The sequence below is a fragment of the Vidua macroura genome, chromosome 17 (assembly GCF_024509145.1).
Source record: "Vidua macroura isolate BioBank_ID:100142 chromosome 17, ASM2450914v1, whole genome shotgun sequence".
NCBI classification, from domain to species: Eukaryota; Metazoa; Chordata; class Aves; order Passeriformes; family Viduidae; genus Vidua; species Vidua macroura.
Window position 1 is genome coordinate 11416975 of NC_071587.1, and position 24342 is coordinate 11441316.

A 24342-nucleotide genomic window follows, 5' to 3' on the forward strand; every position below is an offset into this window, starting at 1 on the left:
AAGCTGAAACACTGAATGTTACCACCTGTGTGGGCACAGGCTGTGCAATTGTGAGAACCTCCAGGGAACATTCTGATTTCCCGAGAAATAGGGTTTCATGAAAACGGGGTGGGGGTTTGTCCCATGCAAGAGAAAACTTTACAAACATTAACAACCGTGGGTCTGATCACATCTCAGGTTTGGGTGACTGCAGGCACGGTGTGCTCCAAACCCAACGTGACTTTACACAAGCAGTGAGCACACAGAACACTTGCATGATGATTATTTTCAGCCTTGCGTAATTTTTAGAAGAAACAGCAAAGCACAGCATAACTCTAATCTTACCAACATGGTTATCATCTGCAATAAAAATGTCACCTCAGGTATTAGCAGCGCTGCTAAATCACTGGCCTGACTTGAAGTCTTCCATCTGGAGTTATAAGTTAAGGACAGTTTATCACAGCAGTGATTTATTGTGTAAACAGATCTTGCTGCTGGCATTTAGGAGAACGTGGCTGCCTGCCACTCAGCCAAATTCTTTTATCACACTTGACTGAAGTTCCCAGCCTTGAATTATTAGTTAATAATATCCGAGCGAAAGCATAATTTATTGTTTGAGTAAACTTTGAAACATAAAAACAGTGTCTTAGCTCCCAGACTTAGTGCTTGCCTTAGGCAAAGCATTTTTCTTTCAGCACAAAATTGTAATAGAACAGGAGTAAGATTTGTAACTAATTCCAGCGCTTCCTGCATGTATAACTTACCTAATGGCAGAGCACAATCTCCTGAGCTGTTCTTCCCTCATTTCTGAATTGTAAGACCAACAGCCTTCATGAGCAGAGGTGAATCACACACAGTCAGACACGTCCAAACCTCAGAATTTAAAAGTAACACATCTGTGGTTTCCTGATGGGGAAATTTGATACCATCCCTTTTTTATCATTTCATCTGTTTTATCAGCAGGGCTGAGGAAACCCATGAGTTTCCCCCTCAGAGGCACTTGTGGCTAATTTAGAGTAGGAAGTTATTTCATTGAAAGGAATAACCTTGTCTGACAGCAATTCCTTAGCATTTAGGGTATTATTTACAGCAGTGCCATGATACCAACAGCCAGCAGATGCCAGCACACACACGAGCAACAAAAGTGCCTCTTTCATGCTAAAGGAGGGATGGTGCATGTGAGAAATGAAGCCAAATCCTCAATATTTAAAGAGTTTAATAAGGGCTAATAAAGAACAGATCAATAAAGCAAAAGTAACAGTTCTGGGTGCATGGCAACAGCCAGAGACACCCCCAATTCTTTAGCAAGCAGTCCTTGATACTGTTGAATTGCTTTACTTCCCCAAATGGCTGCACATTTTCGGAGCCTGTTTACCACAACTCTGCCTCAGGTTGCCACAGCATTGCAGAAGTCCACAGCCACAGCTCCAGCAGGGAGGCAGTCCAGGGTGGTCTTCTGATGCCACTTCAGACTTGGTTTTCTGCTTTTATGGCATTTTCTTCTCTGCCTGGGCTGTCTTGGTTATACTTATGTCTTGTGCAAGCTAGCCTAGAACAGAGGCTGTTCTAGAACAGAATAAAGCAGGGATTTATCAAAAGGATCTCCTCAATGGATCCACCTTGTGCCCAAGAGCCCAGCCAGGGCTGCACCCCAGAGGAACCAAAATGGTCCCAAAATGCACGAGCGCTCCCGGGGGCTCTCACTGGGATCAGCTCTGCTCCATTTGCACTTTGCAGTTCATTGTCCCATTCCAGCTTTAGCCCATGCAGTCCCATCCTGCTTGTTTTTCTCTCTCCAGCCCACGTTGTCTGTGCTCTTGGGCCTGAGATTTGGTTCATTTGTCCTTGGTCCCCAGCTGGAGAAGGAATTGTTTTGTCTCCCTACTCTGTGAAGAAAGCTCACCATCCCCTAATATGAATCTCAGAAGACCACACTAAAGCAGCACAGAATCTGAAAAATATAAATGCTAAAACCTGAGGTTTACATATTGTCCTTTTTTCTGAAATTGTCATTGCTCCTGCCAAAAGCCTTTGCAGCACCATAGTCACAGCCTTCTGACATTAACTGAGTGATGGGGATCACTTCTGACAGATCTCTTCCAGAGCAGAAAACATTGGTCCCAGAGTGTTCAAGAAATCATCAGGCAAGTCCTCACTGCCAATGGAGATGGAGCAGGGGGCGTTTCTGGGCTCTAACTCTCCTTCCTCAGTGTATCTGCAAGGTTCTCAGGTGTCCCCATTATCTGCCAGTAACACACTTTCTAAAGAAGGGAAGAAACAATGCAAGTCAGCACAAAAGCTCCTACTGCCCTTTTGAAAATTAAAGGAAATTATGGCATGCAAATTAGGCAGGAATTTACAGAGAATATGAGTCTTTGACATGGAAGAGTTCTACAGGAAGACTCAGCTGCATAAGTTCCAGAGTCTGAACTTTCCCCAAGGTACAAATGGGGCAGGAAAGGGCATTTGAGCTGTGCTGGACCAGAGAGATGGCAAGTGACCTTTACTGGTAGGGCAGTCAGACCAAGTAGGGCAAAGGACAGGACTATAAACATGCAAGGTCAGACAGGGCAAGGCAACAGGAATTTGAATTTCCCTGACAGCACAGAAGTGCAAGAGCAGGTGACAAAACTTTAACCCTGCTCAGGCACAGAAAGCATTTTAGCCTCACTTCTCCAACCTGAAGGACAATTCAGTCAATGAAAAAAGGTATTTTCAACAAAGTCTTGAATGTTTTCCCATCAAATATATCCCTTGCTTTCAATTGCAGTGCTTCAGAGCCGTGGGCTCAGAGCAGCTGGAGCCAGAGCAGCTGTCCAGCCTTGCAAGCCCTTTCTCCTGTGCTTACAAAACCTGACACAGGAGGAGTTCAATGCTCATTCCTTACCTGAGCCAGTGTTCTGTCCATTGTCTGTATGAAGCAATCCAGGTGTCTTGCTTGGGCTGTCTCATAAGCAGTGAGACAGCCATTCTGGAAGACAGCCACACTATCTCAGGTGTGACCAGCATAAAGCCACCTTCTGACATTTCTTTCACTTACAAAGAACTCCAATTATCTTTCCTTCTGTTATTTCTTTTGTGCTGCCTTCTCCAGTTGCTCCAACAAGTAACATTATTATTTTCTAATTGAATGATATTGCATTATTCTTCTCACTGTTTCTAACACCTATTACCCCTAATTCTCAGGATACCACTCCCCTTGGTATAAAAAAGGACATTTTCATCAAGAACCAGGCAGTTACCTCAGCAATCACTTCTTTTCCAGCCTCCACAGGTGTTGGAGGAGCACTGTGTGTAATATCCAGCCCAGCCTGCACACAGGGACAGGGATGGTGTTAATTAGGAACTGAACTAAGTGTGAAGGATCACACCTCTGCAGACTATTCCATTTTCCACTCTCATTTACTCCCTTGTTGCACACACCAGGATGTGTGTGTAGTAGAGTGACAGGAGATGCTGTGCTTCCTCACCTGTCAGACTCACCAGCAGGATGAGGCACCTGGAAAGGTCCTGCTGATTCTGAAAAGGGGTAGGAGTGCTACCAGTCTGTCACCAGTGGCATTATCCAGCCCATGCAGAGCAGAGCTACCCACACAGGCTTAGTGGCAAATTTTGCTCAGTACCAAACCAGAGGAAACATAATTAAAGAGGTGATCAGTAGCACATTCAGCCACACAGCACTGGTGGGGTAGTGTGGATATATGCTGTCACACTCACCTCAGAAAAAGAACTTCTGCTCTCTTCATTGTAGTTGACTAAAGTCTGTTCACCTTCCTGGGGTGGAGTAATGGCTTTGCTTTTAGCCCCTGACCTGTAACACTGGCAAAGCATGATGCTGGAGACTCTACAGGAGAAAGGGAAAGGTGAAATGGGCACTGGGAATAGATGGGCTTGGCTCAACACAGTGCAGGGAGAGGTTCCCAGCCCTCGTCCAAAGGAGCTCTCTTGGGAAAACCCCAGCAATGCAGCACAGATGGAATTCTGGGTTGGAGTGGTGAGACTGCGCAGGCAGACAGAACAGATCATGCACAGGTAATGAGAGAAACAGTGCTCAGATAATCTACTAATTTTTCTTCAGATAAGGAATCAGCAGTTCTTCTCTCCAGCATTAACCAACATGAGCTGGTACAGAGGAACCAGCTCTAGAATAAGTTTAACCTCCACGGGAGAATTTCATTTCTTGCAGTTTGCCAGGACACAGAAAATATCAAAAAATTCAAGTATTCAATTGTATTCAATGCAAATAAAAATACTTGCTATGCTGTACTAGAGTTTAGCTTAATGACAATTTACATTTGCCAGTCATGCTCTAGACGCAAAACAACCATGATTTTAGTAGATTTGAGCTCAAGAGCTGCAATTGCAATGAGACCCAGTGGTCAGATGACAGAGAACCTGCATGTCTAACTTGGTTGCTTACCCAGTAGTCATAAGAAAGCCATCAGTAGTATCACAATGGCACCACTTCCAAGTCCCACTGCTGCTTGTGGAACTGGTGAATATTTACATGTGTGTCCATCTGGGCAAAAGCAGAGCCTGATGTGCTGGTTCTGCCTTGTGGAAAATCCTTGCCTGTCCTGAATGGTGATGGGCACCAAATAGGTTTTCTGTCTAATGTAATCTCTTCACAATGGCTTAAGTTTTTGATGGTGCCATGGAGCCATCAGCTTGCCTAACTAGAACTCCATAGACAGACTGAGAAATGCCAATTAAATCACCTATGGAGTGATGAGGTAGCAATAATATGTAATTTGTTTGTCTTTAATTCTTATAATAAATTGGTCACTGGTTGAGAGCTGAAAATTCAAACTCTTGCCTTCTAATAATACAAACAGCAGTGTCCTTGCATCACAACTTTTAACAATGCAATAAGGATGATACTCAGAGAGAGGGAACAAATCATAGCTGTGAGAAGGGTCAGAATTTTATTAGCTAGGAGTTGATGACAAAGCACAGGCTTCTTTGTGTAAACCCATTTTTGCAGGTGATATAACATTATTCCCTCAGGTCTTTCAAACATCAGGTAGGAGACACTGGTGAAGGTGTTTTTGTAGGTGACTTTGTACACACGGTCGTAACCCTGTTGTATCTCTTCCTGCTCTTCACAACCTCAGATATTTACACAGACCAGGACCTGACATGACTCAGCACTCTGAATCCATGTGCTGGGTTTGGCTGGGATGGTTTATTTAGGTGGATTGTAAAACAAAGAGCAGATTGTAACCACTGAATGGTTTGGGTTGGAAGGGACCCTAAAGGTCACCTAGTTCCAACACTTGCCATGGGCAGGGACTCCCCTCATGAGACCAGGTGGTTCAGGGCCCAGCCCAAGCTGGTATGGAACACTTCCAGGAGTGGAACATTCACCACTTCTCTGGGCAATCAGCACCTCAGCTGCCCAGATGTCAGAATAAGCTGGTCTGTCAACTTCCCTATGCTTCCAGTGACACAAAAGCCTTCTGGTGATGTACACAGAAAATTAACAACGTTTAGCGCTTTAAGAGATATTTTATCTGACAGATCTCATTTGCACAAGTTTTGCCCTGATTCTGCAAAGGTCTGAGGGTTCCCATTTCCACAGCTGAGTGCATTTAGCAGTTGGAAGGACTGAATTGTGCTTAGAAAGGCTCAGTGAATTAATAATGTTTTCCCTTATGTTATCACTAGTAAATGCAGGGAGATGGTTGTTTGCATCTTCCACAGTGTCACTGTTGCAGTAGGTGACAGCTGGGGACTTCCATGGTCACTGGCTTTAATCAGAAGGTTGAAAGAGTTGGCAGTCTGCAAAACAGAAACAAAGAAGTTCCTGAAACTTAGTTAAGAAGCAGTTCCCACATTTTGCCAGCCACATCTGGATGTGAGACTCTCCTTTCCCCTTGTACCTGGTAACAGTGTAGTGAACAGGTATCATGCATGAATGATGAGAAGATGCTAAATATGCATCACCTTGTAATCCATGCATCCTGACAGAAATATTGATCCTGTGGACAGATCAATGTTAAATGTGAGTCCCTCTGGAGAGGGCATTTGCATGCTTATAGAATATGACACCTGTGAGTTCACACTGCCCACTTCATCTTTGTCCAGGGCTGTGACTTGGAAAACTGGCTCATCTAGGATGAAGAATTAATGAGATATTAATGGGAGTGTTTAGTCTCAGTGTGGAGTTCTCAGGCCTGTCTGCAGGCTCTTAAACACACAGCTCCTAAGAAAACCTACAGCTTCTCTCGTGGCCATGGTTATCTCTGCACAGACTGTGGCCACAACTTCATTTGGGTGGCAAATCTGCCTAAAGAACTGTTAGACTACAGAATTACCACACTCCTGGATTTACTTCAGCAAAGACATGTACTATTTTTTCATGCAAGCTCCTGAAGAGTTGACACCACAAGTGTACACTCCCAGACTAAGTCTCTGTGTTTCTGAGCAGTGTCTGACCACCTCCTGTGAAGTCGGGTGCATGTGCAGCTTCCAGATCCACAGCTGAGATCAGCGTGCTACAGTCTTGGCTTGTCGTTTAGAAGAAACATCTTTGAAGTTTTTCCAGAATGTCTCCAATGATATTCTAATGTACATTGAGGTTAATCAGACAAATGGTTGAAATGTAGGAAACAGGAAAATGTCCCTAAACTAATGAGTGTTTAAGTAAAAGGTAGAGAGAGGAATAGGTTCAGTAGGAAAGGGATAATAACAGTGAAGGAATTAGGAAGAGTCATACACAAACCAGCAGCAATCCTTGTTTGGGTGGCACTTACCTTTACTGTGGTTGTCTTTTATTGTAGTGCCATATTCTTCCATGGAAAATTCAGGTGCATTGTCATTGATATCTTTAACCTTTATCTTAAAAAATATAGGGCAGTCCAACAGCTCACCAGATTTTCTGTTCTCAGTATTAAAATGAATCTAAATGAGTAGCAACACAGACATCAGAATGAACTGAGCAGCACCATTTAGATATCAAAACAGAACAAAAACCTTCCATTTTGAAGCTGCTTCAGTCAAATTTGCTTGGCATTGGCTTTCAATCACATGGTTAAGTCATTATTTCACTTTACAAAAGTAGAAGATTCGTAATGGTCATTCTGGGCCTCAAACAACATTTTTAAAAGTAAAAAAGATTACTACTGGAAATTGATTATTTGAAATGGCTGCCTAAAAGGCAAGATGTTGCACAGAAAACCATATGGAAAATTATAATTTGGGTATAGTTAATCCACAGAGACTCGAATAGAAATCATTACAGAATAAACATAAGGAGACCATGACTGAAATTTTTTTTTCAGGAGGAAAACAAACCCACACTCCCATATTTCATTCATAAACTTGTTATCACATTTCTTTCATTGCACTTCCTGCTTGTGAACACTTTTCTGCTTTTTAAGGAGAAATATATGCTTCCTCTTATGTAAAGTTACAGTAACAGAGTTTTGCAGCTCCTCCAGGATTACCCAGTTTTTGTAACATGTGACTATTTGCTTGCATTCTCCTGATTAGGAGGTTGTGTTTACAACTCTGTTCTGGCCACTGGAGCTGTAACAGATTTTGAATTTCAGGACAGCCTTTTAAGTTTTTAGTTATGATCAGGAGTCATCCCAGAAAGAAGATCGAAAAGAAGTGTGCAGATATTTGTGGAAGTTCAGACAAGCCACAGAGATTTATAACGAAAAGTGATGTGGAAGTTATTTGGTCTCTGCTGAGCCAATCAATCTAGCAGTTATTTATAGGTGCCAGATAAGAAAAGCATGAGAATATCCATTTAACATTATTATGTGTATCTCCTTCCTGTGAAGCATGTAGCCACGAGAGAACACAACCTTTGCAGACAGCTGCAAGTGTCCTGTCCAGGTGTGTTACCTGGAAAGCTGGGGTCCTCTCCCTGTCGATGGTGTGATAGATGTGCATGTGTCCATTGGCATCATCTTCTATGGAAAACAATCCCTCCTCTGGAGCCTCATCCACCCCAGGTCCACTGATTAAATACTTCAGTGATGTGTTCTATGATCTGTTATTGAAAAGCTTTTGAAAAGAGAAGTAGGACAGGCCCAGCCACCTGCACAGTGAAGTCTTCCTTATGTTCAGCTGGAATGTTCTGTTGCCATCTCCTGCCCTTTGCCTCTGATCCTACTGCTCAGCACCCCAGGAAGATTCTGGCTTCATCCTCCTGCCATGCCCCCCATGCAGCCAAACCCCCTGCCCACATCCCAGCCCACACCCACCTGCAGGAGCAGCAGGATGATGAGCAGCTCCAAGGGCACAGCAGGACCATGAGGGACCTGAGAAGATCCTGCCGTGGAAGGTGGGAGCATGCAGAGCCAGGTCTGTGGAACATTGTGTGATGGCTCCCTGCAGCCCAGGGCTTTTCCACCAGCATTTCCACCTGTGTCCAGCCCTGTGGGCAGCCCCAGAGGACCATGGATATTTTCACCCATCAGACAAAGTGAAAAAAAACTGAACTGTTTTTTCTATCAAACTGAACTGGCTCCAAGCAACGTTCAGTCCTCCTGTGGTGTTGGGTTGCTTCAGTCAGTCTGTACCTGCCACTTCCATGCACAATAAATGGGCCATGGTTGCCAATTTTACAACTAACAGTAAACACGTTTCTTGATTCAACAGTTCCTTGGAAATGCCATTCCCTAGAAACTTCACCAATGTTTGCTAAGAATAAACACACAACGTTACTTTCATTAGGAGCTGGATTTATCTGGGTTTATGCCCAGAAAAGCTGCTTCTTTATGATTGCAGACTTTGAAACAAGAGCAAGTTCTGTCAAAGCTTATTTGAAAGCTGATGTGTCTGTTCCACCCAAAGGCCACCAAACAATGATGAACTTGTATATCTGGAGATGAACTTCCCACCCAAGGTGGGAAAAATACATTTTACATAAAACTTCATAAGGAAGCAGGAAATTAAAAATTAAGAAGAGACTGGCAGAGGACAGGGGGAAGGTTCTGGCATTGGTGAAAATATCTTTTACAGCATTTTCCATTCTCATTATTTGCCCTTACTGAGTGCAAGTATTTTTCTCTTTTAAACAATTCAGTGTTCTGGAAGTTGTGAAAAGAACTGATCTCCTGCTCAGGTGAGAAGATAAACAATAGACTGTGTCAAATAGGGCACAGGAGGTCAGGAGGACAAGAGGGATCTTCCAAATCTCGCAAATAACAGCAACACGTTAAATAGCAGGGCAGGACAGGAAGGCTGGGACAGCAGGAAAACCTCAAATAGCAGAAATGTTCTGACTGTAAAGTTGTGGGATATCTCACAAAGGAGCTTTGTAAAGCTTACTATAAATATTACAGAAATAGAAAAACAAAGGCATTTTTCAGCTATAAAAAATAGAAAATTTCACACTCCCTCTCTTTATTTTCCACTGGATTAGCATGAGCTGAACTCTGTGTGTGAAATAAGGTAATAAATACCCTTTCTGTACTGCAGGAAAAAACTAGTCCAGGTTTTGCTCAATTCTGTTCTCTGGTAGAAATTTGATCTGGCTGATCCCTTTTGCCATACTAACTCCATTCCAGACGCCGGTCAAAATCTGGTCAAGATTTTCCCTCTTGCCGACTCCATTTTGGACTCTGGCTGGAATCTGGTCCTGGTTTTCCCTTTTGTCGACTCCATTCCGGACTCCAGCTGAAATCTGGTCCAGGTTTTCCCTTTTCCCGACTCCATTCTGGACTCCGGCGGGAATCCGGTCTGGGATTTCACTATTGCTGACTCCATTCTGGACTCCGGGCAGAATCTGGTCTGGGTTTTCCCTTTTGCCGACTCCATTCCGAACTCCAGCCGGAATCCGGTCCAGGCTTTCCAACTTGCCGACTCCATTCCGGACTCCAGCCAGAATCCGGTCCAGGTTTTCCCTAGTGCCGACTCCATTCCGGACTCTGGCCGGAGTCTGGTCCTGGTTTTCCCTTTTTCTGGATCCATTTTGGACTCTGGCCGGAATCCAGTCCAGGTTTTCCCTTTTTCTGGATCCATTCCTGACTCCGGCTGGAACACGTTCCGTGTTTTCGCTTTTGCCATATCCATTCTGGACTCCGGCTGGACTCTGGTCTGGGTTTTCCAATTTGCCGACTCCATTCCTGGTTCTGGCGAGAATCCGGTCCAGGTTTTCCCTTTTGCCGAATCCATTCCGGACTCCGGCTGAAATCCGTTCCGGGTTTTTGCTTTTGCCGACTCCATTCCTAACTCCGGCCGGAATCCTGTCCACGTTTTCCAATTTGCCGACTCCATTCCAGACTCAGGCCAAAATCTGGTCCAGGTTTTCCAACTTGCCGACTCCATTCCGGGCTCCAGCCGAAACCCAGCCCGGGTTTTCGTTTTTGCCAAGCCCGGTCTGGTCCGGGATCCCAGCCGGACTTGCCCCAAGGTGAAGGTGAAGGAAAATTCCGTATTTTTCTGACTTCCCTTGGCCTGCAGGAGCCGGAATGTGCTGAGCCACCCCCTCCACCCAACAGCACCATACTGGAATTCTCTCCAAGGAAATTCAGTGGTGCCGTCTTGAGAAAAAAATACAACTCGGCAACAAACAGGGCAGTATCTCACTTTTATTGTAGCAAATATACGAGACCTTTGAATGACAAGATCACTTTCCCAAGGAATTGCTAGCAAAAATATCCACAAAAAGTTCAAATAAATAAGAATACATTAATACCAACATCAAAAGCTGGTCTGCAAATCCTCAGTTAAACAAGTTCAGTGTTTTCCAGTGTGGGCTGTTTATTTTTCAGATGAAAAACCACTAATGCAATGGGAGCAACAAAGGCTCAATACCTTTAAAATAAGGCAAAGAATAGTGCATTCTAGGCAATTTCATACTGTAGAAATTTTATGTATCAGCTCCAAAAAAGCACATACTGGCTGAAAAAACTGTCAAAATTCTCCCAGAATTCTAACAAGATCCTTTAAACAGTAAATACAATGTCAAAGTTACCTCCAACAACAATGAATGAAACACCGAAAGGACACAGTGACAGGATGAGGGCAGATCTCAGAGCCTGGAGTCAAACAGGACAGCTTAGCCCATTGGAGTCAGCACAACTCTCCCTGCAGCATTATCCTGCTGTATCCAACTGACAACGAGCTGGGAAAATCACTGCCCTCAGTATGAGATGCAAGCAATGGAGAAAAAAAGGAACACAGCAAGAGAAAAACAATATTGCTTTAAATTTCCTCATGTGATGCACAAAGAATACATTAGCATTACCAAGGAAAACCGTTTATACACATTGGAGTGAAATTCTGTTTCTTCACATCTGCTAACAGGGTCATTTCACTGAAAATAACTGAGTTGTTCAAAGTTTATACTCATGCAACTGCAGCAGAATGTGGCTGTTTATTTGAAATACAACCTGAGCATATTTGTTCTGTAGGTAATACTGCAGAACACTAAACCTTTACATTCTGTAGCAAAAAAAAAAAAAAAAATCACTCTGTTTAAATATCTCACATCACAGTAATCTGTTCTTCAAGAAGCATCACCAGTGCTAGGCTTAGCACTTATGATCATATTGCTGAACCTTGTAAAAAAAAGGCTAATAGCCACACAACCACGGTGCTGTGGAAGTATCTTAAGTAATTAATTTTAAACTGAATGTGTTTGAGGGAATAAATTGTTCTGCTCTGTTCAGAAGTGCTTCTACAGACAATATCCCGCAATAGAAAATTAAGGAAATATAAACCATAGTCCTCTTCATAAAAGGAACTCTTTTCATCTGTAGGCCCAGAACATGGTGAAGTTAAAATGGAAACAGGATAAAACCCCGCCCTTGCAGGTCTGCTCAGGCCAAGAGCTCTTTGTTGAGGAAAACACAGAATTGCTGTTTCTGTGTATGAACAAAGACAAGTGTGTCAGAAATATCAAATCAATGACAGAAATTAGACTGGTGTGATTATCACGTGGGACAAACCTACTTGGCCACATCCCACGTGGAGCCCAGTGATGAACAAGTTTTCAGACTTCTTTAAAGTGCCACCACCACCTCCACCTGCTTCCCCTTTTAGTCTCCAACGACAGATTGGTGTCCATAAGATGACAAACACTACATTAAAACTTTCCTACCTCTGTGACAAAAGACTTTTCCCAGTGCCAATCACCTTTGCTCTGCTCACTGCTGGTTGAAATGGGGTTTATTTATTCTTAGAGAAGTCATCATGCAAAATGTGCCTGTATCTACATGCCCTCCTTACAAGCCAGGAAAGCTCCAATTTAGAAAATTTAGCATCCAGCCATATTCGATGCTATAACAACATGCTAAATTATTTACTGCATCTAACAGCATTTTTTTTTTTAAACTGTTCTTCTGATTATTGCCTGGATCCTGCTCACCTCAGCTTTTGTGCTTGTAACAGTGAACTAGAACAGTGCATTCAAATCCTGATTATTGGCAAAGCAGTTCCCCGATTTCTCTCCTATTTTCTCTGGTTTTCACTTTTGCTGACTCCATTCCAGACCCCGGCCAAAATCCAGACTGGGTTTTCGCTTTTGCTGGCTTTTGCAGAGTCCATTCCATAATTTGGCCAGAATCCGGTCCAGGTTTTCCAACTTGATGACTCCATTCCGGACTCCGGCTGGAATCAGGTCCGGGTTTTCCAATTTTTCTCCTATTTTTCACTACTGTTCCTGTGAATCAGGAAAACTTGGCTAATGCAGGCTAGCAGAATTTGGCCAGAGCTTGAAATACTAGCACTGGGTGCAGGAACCTTTCATCTAAAGAAGCTGAAATACGTGAGGCTGGACCAAAACAAAAGGGTGAAACAGCAACACTGGGATGTGCTGGTCCTCTGCAGCTGCTGGTGTTCAGTCCCATCCTGAGTGCCACCACACCTCTGACACAGCCACCTTCTCTGGTCTTTGAGCATCTCAGATTAAGTTTCACTTGAATTGCATAGAGCTGAATGTACATGCAACTACAATTCATATTAAGTGTAACTTTACAAATACTGATTCCGGACATGTAATACTGTCTATTACATTCGTTTCCTTTACCAATTCAAAATTTCACATTTGGTCTCCAGTAGACTAGGAAAAAAAACACTAAAAATATTTCTTAGACTGTTCCTGAGCAATGTTTTTTTATGTACTGTAAAATATTCTACTTTATTACTACATTTCTTAATATTCTCACTTTTCAAACTACAAATAAATTCATGCTTTGAAATTTTACAAAGCTGAAGATCTGGTAGGCACAATGAAAGATAGAAACAGCTAAGCATCTTAAAACCAAGATGAGCTCACCAAGAGAAGTGCAATTTAGCTATATACATAATGTACGCTTCAGTATTTGCTACTTTTTCATTTTCTATCACAATGTGAAGGATCCTCTTGCAGAATCTGGCCCATCACACCTCAGCTCACTTCTCATGAAGACTGGGACTGGTGGCTGAGGAGGAAAATACACTGACCAGGATTTTAAAGTGAAAGTAAAAAAACATTCTTTAGAATTTTATCTTAACAAGATCCTGTCCCCAGCTGCTGTGATTGATTTGAAATTCTAATAGATCAAGTGACACTTGAATATTCTCAGGACTGTCCTTTGTATTCTCCTGTAGCTCACAGACACAAGAGAAGACAGAAGGCCCAAGGACAGGACCCAATCCTGGCTGTACAATTTCTTTCTGCAGGACATTTCCCCATCTCGCCTCCCTAAACCTTAAGAAACCAGGCTAGACTGGACCACAGGATAAATAAGAGTCATCTCAGGTGACTAAAAATAGGTATCTTCTGTATCAAAATATATCTTTACTTGAACTTACAACACCCTTTAAACTTTAAACTCCCTTAAAAGTCTGGTTTTTGAGAGGCTACCAGTTCTGAAAACTAGGCCATACAGTCTCTGCTAAAAGCCTTAGTTTCCATCACTCAAATATATCCATGTGCAATTTGAAATCTGGTCATTTCCCCTAAATGACAAAAAGCATCAAGGTCTATAAAATGAACTTCCAGGAAAGCTGTCTGTAAACACAGTGAAGATTCCAGGGTATAAAAATACACATTCAATTTTCTTAATCTGTCGTTATTGAAGCTGTCTGGTCCCTAACACTTTGTCTTAAAAAGGATTCTTTCTGCATTAAAATATTTCAAAACATTTTCTTCATTCATCTTCTTCTCAAAAAATAATACCTATTTCATCCAAAAAATCCAATTCATCATCTTCTGTGAAGAATTAGAGTTGACTTTGCATAGATAACATGCTCCATTGTTTTATAAAAACACCAAAATCAAACCTGTCTTACAAAAAGCACATCTGGGCAAGGAGAAAGAGCATGGACCCTACTCCCTCACACCCAGCAGGGTAAGTACAAGGAACACTCAGCTGGTGCAGACAGGGTTTTCTATACTTCTCTAAACTTCACACTGTGCTACTGTTATCTTCATTAGGCAATTATAAATATTTTTGAGGAACGACCAATGGAAGACATTTGCCTTCAGAGAAAACATTTCCTGCTGGCTTAAGATCAAATCTATAGAAATGAGCAGTGCTGACTCAAAACCACGTGTCAGGAACATTTTTCTCAGGATCTTCCTATGAAGAAAAAAAAAAACTATTCTGCACTGGCCAGATGCTTTCTAGCAGTCAAGAAGCATCAATGTTCACTAATGAATTTTCCCTCACTGAAATTTGCCTGGTGTTTGCTTTGTGCCATTTGTTTTTATTTTCCTGTCCACTGTTGGTTTTTTAGGAGGAACATAATTGCTGACATTGCCATTTTTCTTTGGATTTGTACACACATATGTTTTTAAGCCTTTGATGGGAGCAGCTGCACCGTGGAACGCTGGGGTTTGCTTAGGGGGTCTGATGTTACCAACACTTTGGATTTTAGAGCTGCTCTCGGGGGGCTGCAGACTGAGAAGCTGCTGCTTTGCAGTTTTTTGCTGCTTTTTCAGTTCACTCCTCACATCACCAGTTTGCCTCTGAGAAGATGCTGCACACCCCATTCTCTCAGGAACTTTCAGGTGACCTGGATGGGAACGCACCTGGCGAGCCTGCTCAGAGCACAGCTCTGCCCTGTGACCCAAACAGCTCCTGGGCAGCCTGGTTACACTTTCCTGGGGCATTGCCTGCCTGCTGGGCACAGGGCTGAGCAAGGCTTTGCCTTTTCCGGGGCTCTTGAGGGCACGGGTGGGGCCGGGGGCAGTCTGGGGCCGAGCTTTGGTGGCCCTGCCCCTCTCGCTCTGCACCGTCTGCATCTGCAGCCACTCGAGCTGCACCAGGCGCTCGATGTACTTCTCCAGGGATCCCGTGGGCTTGGGGCGGAAATCGGTTTTCCCTTCCACGTGGACAAAGGTGGCCAGCTGCTTCAGGTCCCACGAGTTGAAAGGGGGTGGGAGGAAGTCGGGGTAGTAATATTCAGATTCTTTAAATCCCATTTCAGGGATGTGTTCCAAACAAACTGGGTCGATCTCTTCAGCTCTGAGGATGAGTTCTGGGGGAGTGCAGGGAGAGGGGGGAATGGGAATCCTTTCTGAGTCAGAGAGGTCACTGGCACTATCATCTTCTGCATCTTCTTTAATAATTTGTACCGACTCAAAATCAAGAAACATTTCACCTACAGATGCTTCTTGCCATTTCGAAGAGCCTGGACTGGCTTCAGACATATATTCTTTGTGATTCTTCCCCAACTGTTCTTTTTTACTGCAATAAAAATGCTGCACTGGGACATCCTTAGCCCTACAGAAATTTTCTTGTGTGCTGCCCTTTGTGCCAGCGGGGATCCTGTGCAGGAAGGATTCGTTTTGCCTTCTTTCTGGGGGACTCCTGTGCAGGAAGGATTCGTTTTGCCTTCTTTCTGGGGGGCTCCTGTGCAGGAAGGATTCGTTTTGCCTTCTTTCTGGGGGACTCCTCTTTGGTCCTTGTGCACTGTGCAGTGAGCTGCAAATACTTGGGATCCTAAAGGAAAAGGAAGTTCATGTACTGTTAGAATGGTCAGTGCCTTTGAACAGCAGCTTACAAAGGTCTTGCCACCCCTTCAAGGATGGGGATCTCCATGGCTGAAGCTAAAACTGGCATGGAAACTTGGTAATCAGGCAAAATCAATAACTGCTGGTAGAGATAATACTGCCTACTACTGATTTGTTGTTGATTTTTTGGGGTTTTTTAAAGGTTTAGCCTGAGAACTCACTAAAGCAGGATAGCAAGTTCCCATTTTGATAACTTAAATTTGTTGTTCTCATAAATGCTGAACTCTGAGCCAGTGAAGTCAAAAGCAAAACACAGCTGCTATGATTTCATCACAAGCATTTTGTCAACCAGCTTGAAATTACTACAAATTAAACAGATAATCTTAACATAGAATTACCTTTTTGACTGATTATTGCCATCCACCTGGTTCCTTCCCTTCTTATAAACATTTGGTTGGTAACCATCTTGAGTGTCATGGGAAATCTGAAAGGATATGAAAGTTTGTGATGTTATTAAGAAGTTTGTGATGTTATTAGAGGAGGTGCCTTTTCTATGTTAGAAAAGGGGATTATTTACCTTTTCAATGGCACTTGATACATTTTTACCTAATCTTCCAGGAGGAGATTTCACATAAGAAATTGGTTTATACAGTCCTTTGGTGCTTGGATGGCTTTTTCCATTACTGTAACCACAAAGGATTAAACAAAATATCAGATATAAATAGCAGAATATATGAGTGTCAGAATGGAAGTACAATAAAAATTTAAGAGTACAACTGAGTTTAAAAAAGGGCTGATTATAGTCATTCTTAGAGTTAAAGTTCATTAGGACTATGCCACTATGGCCACTTTTTACTTTTTATACTACAAATGCACTGCTGCATTTTTAATATCATTAATGCAAAAGTGAATAATTCTATCAGATGATATAATAATAGAATGTAGCCCTTATATAGAATCCTCTGTCAGAGGATCCTAAAGCTTCTTTGGACATAATAAATATTACAGATATTTAACTACTGATTTTTTTAGTACCTGGTAGGTGCTCCAATTGCAATTTACCAAAATTAATTATAAAGTACAATATGAAGGTCACATATGAAACCAAATCTTGCTTGTCTTTCCCATTTGCATATTCTCAACAAAATTTAAAGGATTATTCCTTTGAAGATAAGGAGTGGAAGTGAACAGGGAGCGTAAGGTCTCTTCTGGTATTAATACAAACTATTTCACAATGAAGGCATAAAAAAATTCCCTATCATATTGTAAGAGGGTTGTGAAAATATTATTAAGAGAAAAAGCTCATACGAAAGCAAAAGGAATGGCATTGCTGATCTGGGCAGCTTAGAACTAAAACATGCTTCCTTAATTAAACCAGCAACATTTCTGTGTAAGCACCCAGAATAAATAAATCAGCGTATTCTGCAGAATAAGAACAGTGTTCACTCTACAGAAAAAAAAAATCATTACTGATTTCCAAATGGAAAGCTTTAAAATATAATTTCAGAACAGGAATATTCAAACTGTGCCCTCCTGTCTAATCTAGCATTACTGCAGTTCAGTTTATTTGCCAGGCTGTACATCTTGTTCTCAGTTTTTATGTCAATATAGTCAGACTTTGTTTTTAAAAACACATGATTTCACAAATTCAAGAGATTATAAAAGAATGAAGTCCTGTGCCTCCAGCGTTGCTGCAGTCACCTCTGTGACCTTGTGACCTGCACGATCATCCTGCACAATCATTTCTGTCGCTGGGATCAGGGGAGAGGAAAGCAGTGAGAACAGGACAGCCAGGCACTTATTAACTAAGCCCAGCATGTTGACATTCCAGTAGCTATAAAAAGCGAAATTAATTTCCTTACTTTACCATTCCTTTGTGGTTTTCATTGGTGTGGCTGTGGCTTTCCTTCTGCTGTGTCTCTCTGTGCAGTAATAAGGGATATTCCTGAATGCCTGGTCCCATTATTCCTCTTTCCAAAGGGAATCTGCACTTTTACTGTTACATAATCTTCAAACGGCTCCAGTCTTTTGGCTTTGCAAGACACGATATATCCAATGCAAACATCCTCACGTCCTGGAGATGCTGGCGACAAACAAAATCCTCCCGATGTGATTCTATTTTTAAAGCAGGAAGATAAACATAATCAGCTACCAAACTGCACTGGAAAACAGTCCCCTCCCCCAGCACCGGCTTAGCAGGAAGCAGCATCGTTCAATTTACTATTCCCAAAATAAGGAAATAGCCGAGGGTACGGCTGTGCTCGCAGAGCTCCCGTGCAGTGTCATGTGCTCACCCCCATCCCCACCGCTCGTCCTGCGCAGATCCCGGCGCTGCCTGAGGCTGGGCGTCACAGCCCAGCGGGGTGGGTGTTCCTGCTCCCAGTTTATGGAGAGCAGATGATCACCCCCCTGCGTGCTGTGCGAGCTGAGCTGTCCTTTTTGTGTCGCAAAATGCGCTCTTCCGATATGCATATATGCAAATCTTGCATCCAATACTTAATTTTTTTCTTTTTCCAAAACAGATGTCTCATCAGCTCCTACTAAAAATACTCAGACCAGCATCCATTGCTTTCTTTTACTTCAAAGGAACTGCATTCCTGTACCAGGGAACTGCACGGTTCCAAGGGTTCACAATGGTCTGTAAATGTGACAGGTGACAGACAGCTCTCCTGACCCACCTTTACTTCTATTGCAGTAGTGTTTATGCATTTACAGTCATATTAATGTCCATGTCTATTTACACTTGATCCCGTCCTATCCCTCAAACGCCTCCCCGCATCCTGTCCCGGCCGCGCTCAGCGGAGCCGAGCCCCGGAGCGCCGCAGTCCCGCACCCGGACGGGGCAGAGCAGCGGCCGCGAGAGGCCAGCGCCGGGCGGGCAGCACCCGGGATGGTAGCAGGCCGTATCCTCGGCTATGGCAGGCAGTGCCCGCGGTGGATGGCAGCAGTGCCAGCAGGCGCAGACTGTGCCCGCAGCGATGGCAGCTGTGCCCGCAGCGCCCGCCGAGCCGAGCCGGGCCCGCTCCGCTCCCTCCCGCCGCCGCTATCACCGCGCTCCGCAAGGGCCGCTCCTTCGCTCAGGGGCCGCCCCGCATTCCCCGGCGACCCTCGCCCCCGGCCCGGTACCTGCCCGTACTCGGCGTCCGTCGCCAGCGGCAGCGGTAGCACCGCCCGAGCGCAGAGCGTGGGGGCCGGGCCGGGCGGGCCGGGGCGGGCCGGGGCCGGGCGGGGGAAGCGGCCCCGCGCCTGCGCCGCGGGTGCGGAGCAGAGCGGCCGCGGTGTCGCCCGGGGGCCCGGGGCTGTTCCTGCGGTCGGGCTGCAGCGGGGGCCGCGCCGCTCATGGGCGCTGTGGCGGCCCCGAACGCGGATCCGTCCCCCGCCAGCCACGACACCGAGCCTGGCGCCGCGGCCGCGCACGACAGCCCTCGCCCGCCTTCCAGCCTCTGCAGCAGCCCCGGCTCCCTCCCGCCCGACAGCCTCCAAGCCTTCCCCGGCCTCGACTCGCCCAGCATCCAGTGTGACAGCCTGGAGTGTCCCCCCTGCTCGTGCTGCTGCTGCTGCCGCCGGAGCGCGGGCTCGGCCGCAGCCAGCGAGGACAGCCTGCAGGCCCCTCTCGCCCGGGGCTCCGGCACACGGTGCTTCGGCGCGCACCGCGCCTCCAGCGACTTCTCCGACAGCCTGGAGTCCTTCATCCAGCACGACAGCCTCCAGTCGCTCTCCAGCCTGGGTGTGAGCTCCTCCAGTATCAGCGGTGATAGCCTTGAATCGCTTTCCAGCCTGAGCCTGGGGGCCAGCAGCCAGCACAGCGATCTCGAGTTCATCGGGCAGTGAGTCTGCCTTCAGCTTCCCGCACAACGCCTCTGCCAGCTGCCGTGGGAGCTGCCACGCTTCTGCCCCTCGTTCGAAGGTGACATTGTTCCAGGTGGTCCTTGCTGCATCCAGTGCAGTAACCTCACACCTTACTGTGGCTGCCATTCCCAAATCAAGTGCTTCAGAGGGGCAGTGTTCATTTTTACCTGCAGTGTTAACGCTGATTTTCTGCCACCAGTTAAGAATGGAAGTGCGTGGTCCTCAGAGGAATCCCAGCTACCTCTCAGATCTCTATGAGAACATGTTAAGGGCTGAAGGAGCGGTGGCACAAAGGCAGCAGCAGCACCCAGCAGTCCATACAAGTAGCAGCAAGACTTTTTGGAGCAGTGCCCCAGCCAAGGAAAGCCCCCAGGCAAATAATCATGCGAGCAGCACCTCCTCCAGCTGTGACCCAGCCCTGCGGCCCATCATGCGTCGCCGAGCGAGGTCCCTGCCGACATCACCCGAGAGGAGGAAGAGAGCAGCAGTGCAGTGTCGGGAGCCCGGCTGCCAGAGCCGCATGAACCGGGTCAGGTTTGCTGATGCTTTAGGCTTGGAGCTCACTGAAGTGAAAGTCTTCCAAACTGGGGAGGATCCATCCATCCCTTTGCATGTCCTTTCCAGGCTCTCCATAAACTCAGACCTCTGGTACAGCAGCTTGAACTTGGAGTTTACTATGCAATGCTTGGTCCCTGAATTCCAGCAGCCTGCAGACTGTCTGGATTTCTCATCCCGACTCCAGGAGCAGCAGGTGTGCCTGGAACGGGTGACCAGCTCATATCTGGGGCTCAGTGGCACCATCCAGGTTCGGAATGTTGCTTTTGAGAAGCAGGTGTCCGTGCGCTACACCTTCAACCAGTGGGAAAGCATCCACGAGGTGTGTGCTCGTTGGAACTGCAGCATCCCAGAGAAAAACGGGCAGGATCAGGTTGATGTGTTCACTTTCTTTCTTCCTGTGCCTCCTTTCCTCCTTCAGCTTAGCACTCTGGTCCAGTTTGCAGCAAGGTACCAAGTCAATGGCCAGGAGTACTGGGATAACAACAGAGGCAAGAACTACACCCTCTGCTGCCGGACTCACCCCCTGAAGCTGCCGAGGGAGTGTGAGGAGAGCTGGATCCACTTCATCTGAACAGAGGGAGTGGTGCTGAGCAGCGTGCCTGTGGTCTCGCTGGCACTCTGTCCCTTGGCATGGTGCTCTGCTCGTATGGCAACAGTCTTCTTTTTGAAACCTGGCCAAGTGTCCCAGGGCTGGGAGGCAGCCAGTGGCCTGTACAAACTGCTCCAAACCTCTGGGAAAGTTAAAAAGGCCAGGATCTGTAGTGACATACCATCACAGAAAAGCCATGTGGGTTTTTTGAGTGCATGAGTCATTGCAGAATGGTTCCCAGGAATGCTGTGAGGCTACCAGAGAGCAAAAAAACACATCTCTTGTTGCTAGTGATACTCTTGGTTGCATAGAATGTTTCTAACGGATGTCTCTTACCATTTTCTACTGTTTGTTTTCTAAATGAACAGTGTGGCTTTACTGGTTTTGTTTCTAATTTTGTTTATATTACTTCACCAAGTCAGGGCACTATTCCATTTATGCATAATTTGGATGACAGACACTGTAGGGAGTACTTGTATTTATATACATATGTTATTAAGGCTGTAACCACGTTAAATGTTTCCATTAATATCTGAGTTGGAAATTTAATCCTACTATGAGGAAAACATACATGAAAATGTGCCATCAGCACCTGTGTTTCCCTTGGGAAAAAAGCAAAAGGTGCCTTTTCCTATCTCCTGCAGCAGAAGTGATTGTCACCAAAGTGTGTGTAAGGCAGATCTGCCTGGGGAAATTCTCACCTTTGTCAAGTGATGCCCAAGTAGGTTTTTCTCAAGGTGGTGGTACAGGAATTGTCTTTTTCTGGTGCACCTGATTTTACTAAGGGAAACAAGACCAGTATTGGACTTGAAGGTCTCAAAGCACTGTATGAATGCTCATGATTTTATCACTGTTACTGGTAAAATTATAGATCAAGAAATGGATATTATATAAATAAATATAGATAAGGAAAAGAAATAGTACAGGGAGCAGGGTACAGAGGTTTGGAATAGCATTCCAGAACCCTGAATCACAGTTGTTCCCCAGTGTTCCAGAACTACTGCAGAAGTAGCTTTGACTTCTTTATTTAACTGCTTGCCATTGTAAAATAGTTGAACTCCCAAGACTGCAGCCTTGCAACACAAGCAGGAACTTGAAAGCACTTAATTACACAGATTCATAAACAGAATCCCTTCTGCTGCAGGGAGGGCACAGGAACACTGTTAGACCATCTTTCCGTGCTTCTTGCTTTATTATTTTCGTTCTGTGGTTTTAGTGTGGTTTAAGATTTGCAGCAGGCTTAAATTTATGAAGTAATAGCTTGTCCATAATTGTTCCCATACATAATCATTGCTGCATGGAAAGTTTAGCTTTATATGTGTAACATAGACTTTCAGAGCTGGCTGGATGGAGATATTAGAGGAGCTGTGTTTTAGGACTATGCCTGGAAATCAGGCCACTTATTTGGGCATCTTATTTTGGATTGGTGCTTATTTATCGGAATCACAAGTTGTTTGTAAAATCACAGTTGGAAGCAACCCATGGCCAGTTATATATTAGTCTGAAAAGTCCACTGAGTAATTCTGGAAGTGCAGAAACCCCAAGAAAATTGATTTGTCTGGCAACGCAATGCTGCTGCTTTGTTGTGATACACATTTAGCAAAGCTGGGCTTTCAAGTGAGGAAGCTGCCTCGTTCCATTGGTCTTTGACTTTAAGAAGAACCAAAGTCAGGAATGAGAATTATTCTGTGAGCTGCTGAGCACTTTTTGCAGAGTACTCAGAAAGCTCAGTCCTATCCATGTGCACACACATGCACAGAAGTATTTGTGCTGAATAAAAGGCACTCTTTTCAAGCATTGTTCCCCCTCTTTTCCCCTCTGACATTACTGTTGTTCTTCCACCAGCAAACACAGCACACCATAAAAACCCTTCTCTTACCAGACACCCGTTGGCAGTGGGTGTTGCTGGAGCTCAGAGCAATACTTGCTTTCATGCCAGAAGGATGTTGCTGTCTTCTGGGACAGACTGTTATGTGCTAGCAAATGTCAGAGCTAAGTGTTCCCTTGGCCAGGTCAGATTTTGTAAAGCTGAGGCTGTCACAAGAAAGGTTCATGCCAGATGTAGCACAGTGTGAGAGGGGTGAAAAATTAATGTCTCAGCAATCTCAGTTGGGCTTCTATTGTCTTCCTTCCACAACCTCTCAGGGTTTTGGCATGTGCAAGGTCTTGAATACTAAATACTGAAGCATTATTCCAAGTTTCCTTTTGCTCTCTGTGCTGGTCTGCACTGCTGGAGAAGGGCTGGCAGTGCAGTTCTGGCACTGCTGGCTCAGTGGAGCAGTGGAGCTGAGAGCCATCTCCGGGTTAAGCTTTTAAACCTTCACACCAGTACTGACACCTGTCCCAGCAGAGCTGATATTTGCACTTAAGTTTTATTGGCACACTCAGTAATGAACATCAAATGGCTTCTGGTTGACAAAAATGGGATTAAGCCATTTAGTGCTAATATGCACCTGTCGTGAAGGTAAACTTACACCACATTTGTATCTTCTCAGGACAACTTGACTGCTTGCACTGTGTTCAAATTGAGCACTTCCCTTATAATGAGGATTTTGTAAACGTGAATTCTTCACAAGGATTATCACCATATAATGCACTTTTAAAAATATGTATTTATTATTGTCATACAGTAAATGAATGTCTAGTAGTCCACAGTTTCAAGGTTCTTTCAAGCATGTTTTTTAAAGAAATATGAAATTCATGTAAATAAAAAGGGGTTGTACATTTCACAGTATATCAATGAAGCACATATGCTGGACAAAAGGCCCGTCAGTTGTAAAATTGCAAAGTGCTTAATTAATTTTAAAATGCAATAATAAAACTATGGCTATTGTAATACAGAAGATTGAAATAAAAGCTTTTCACAATTTTCTGTTGTTTCTATCAATGGTAGTGCTGTTAAGAAAGCTCATAAAGAAACTTAATGTCAAGTTGTCACTTAGAGAGTAACACATTCTGGAAATTAAGGTGGGTTTGAGTTGCTAAACAATGAACCCTACTTGATAAAGATACAGTGATTAGTGTATGTGTCTGCAAAGATGATCTGGCTGCCACTTCCTACATGGAATCTGTTGTCCTTTCACCTCAGAATTCTGTGCCTGCAGCACCTGCAGGATTGAGATCCAGTTTTGGAAAAAGGCTTGTTGCCACTTGATTCTAATACAGCTTCATGGAAGAGAGGAGAGGAGAGGAGAGGAGAGGAGAGGAGAGGAGAGGAGAGGAGAGGAGAGGAGAGGAGAGGAGAGGAGAGGAGAGGAGAGGAGAGGAGAGGAGAGGAGAGGAGAGGAGAGGAGAGGAGAGGAGAGGAGAGGAGAGGAGAGGAGAGGAGAGGAGAGGAGAGGAGAGGAGAGGAGAGGAGAGGAGAGGAGAGGAGAGGAGAGGAGAGGAGAGGAGAGGAGAGGAGAGGAGAGGAGAGGAGAGGAGAGGAGAGGAGAGGAGAGGAGAGGAGAGGAGAGGATTTTCCTTA

General features: G+C 44.7%; 2 protein-coding genes across 3 annotated transcripts; one reads left to right on the plus strand and one right to left on the minus strand.

Moving 5' to 3' along the window:
- Positions 1-10505: 10505 nt before the first annotated feature.
- FAM217B (family with sequence similarity 217 member B) lies at positions 10506-19046 on the minus strand. 2 transcript variants are annotated; one of them, XM_053992721.1, is made up of 5 exons: positions 19007-19046; positions 17743-17995; positions 16458-16563; positions 16279-16364; positions 10506-15869 (listed from the first exon to the last, which is right to left on the minus strand). In XM_053992721.1, exons 2-5 carry the CDS (start codon positions 17841-17843, stop codon positions 14591-14593), a joined length of 1572 nt encoding a protein of 523 aa, XP_053848696.1. In that variant the 5' UTR covers positions 17844-17995; positions 19007-19046; the 3' UTR covers positions 10506-14590. The 2 variants fall into 2 exon arrangements, with proteins under 2 accessions (XP_053848696.1, XP_053848697.1); XM_053992722.1 differs by lacking the exon at positions 19007-19046 and having other exon boundaries at positions 17748-17847.
- Positions 19047-19732: 686 nt separating this feature from the next.
- Positions 19733-23745, plus strand: PPP1R3D (protein phosphatase 1 regulatory subunit 3D). Its single transcript, XM_053992727.1, has 2 exons — positions 19733-19787; positions 19929-23745. Exon 2 carries the CDS (start codon positions 19935-19937, stop codon positions 20856-20858), a length of 924 nt encoding a protein of 307 aa, XP_053848702.1. The 5' UTR covers positions 19733-19787; positions 19929-19934; the 3' UTR covers positions 20859-23745.
- Positions 23746-24342: the final 597 nt, after the last annotated feature.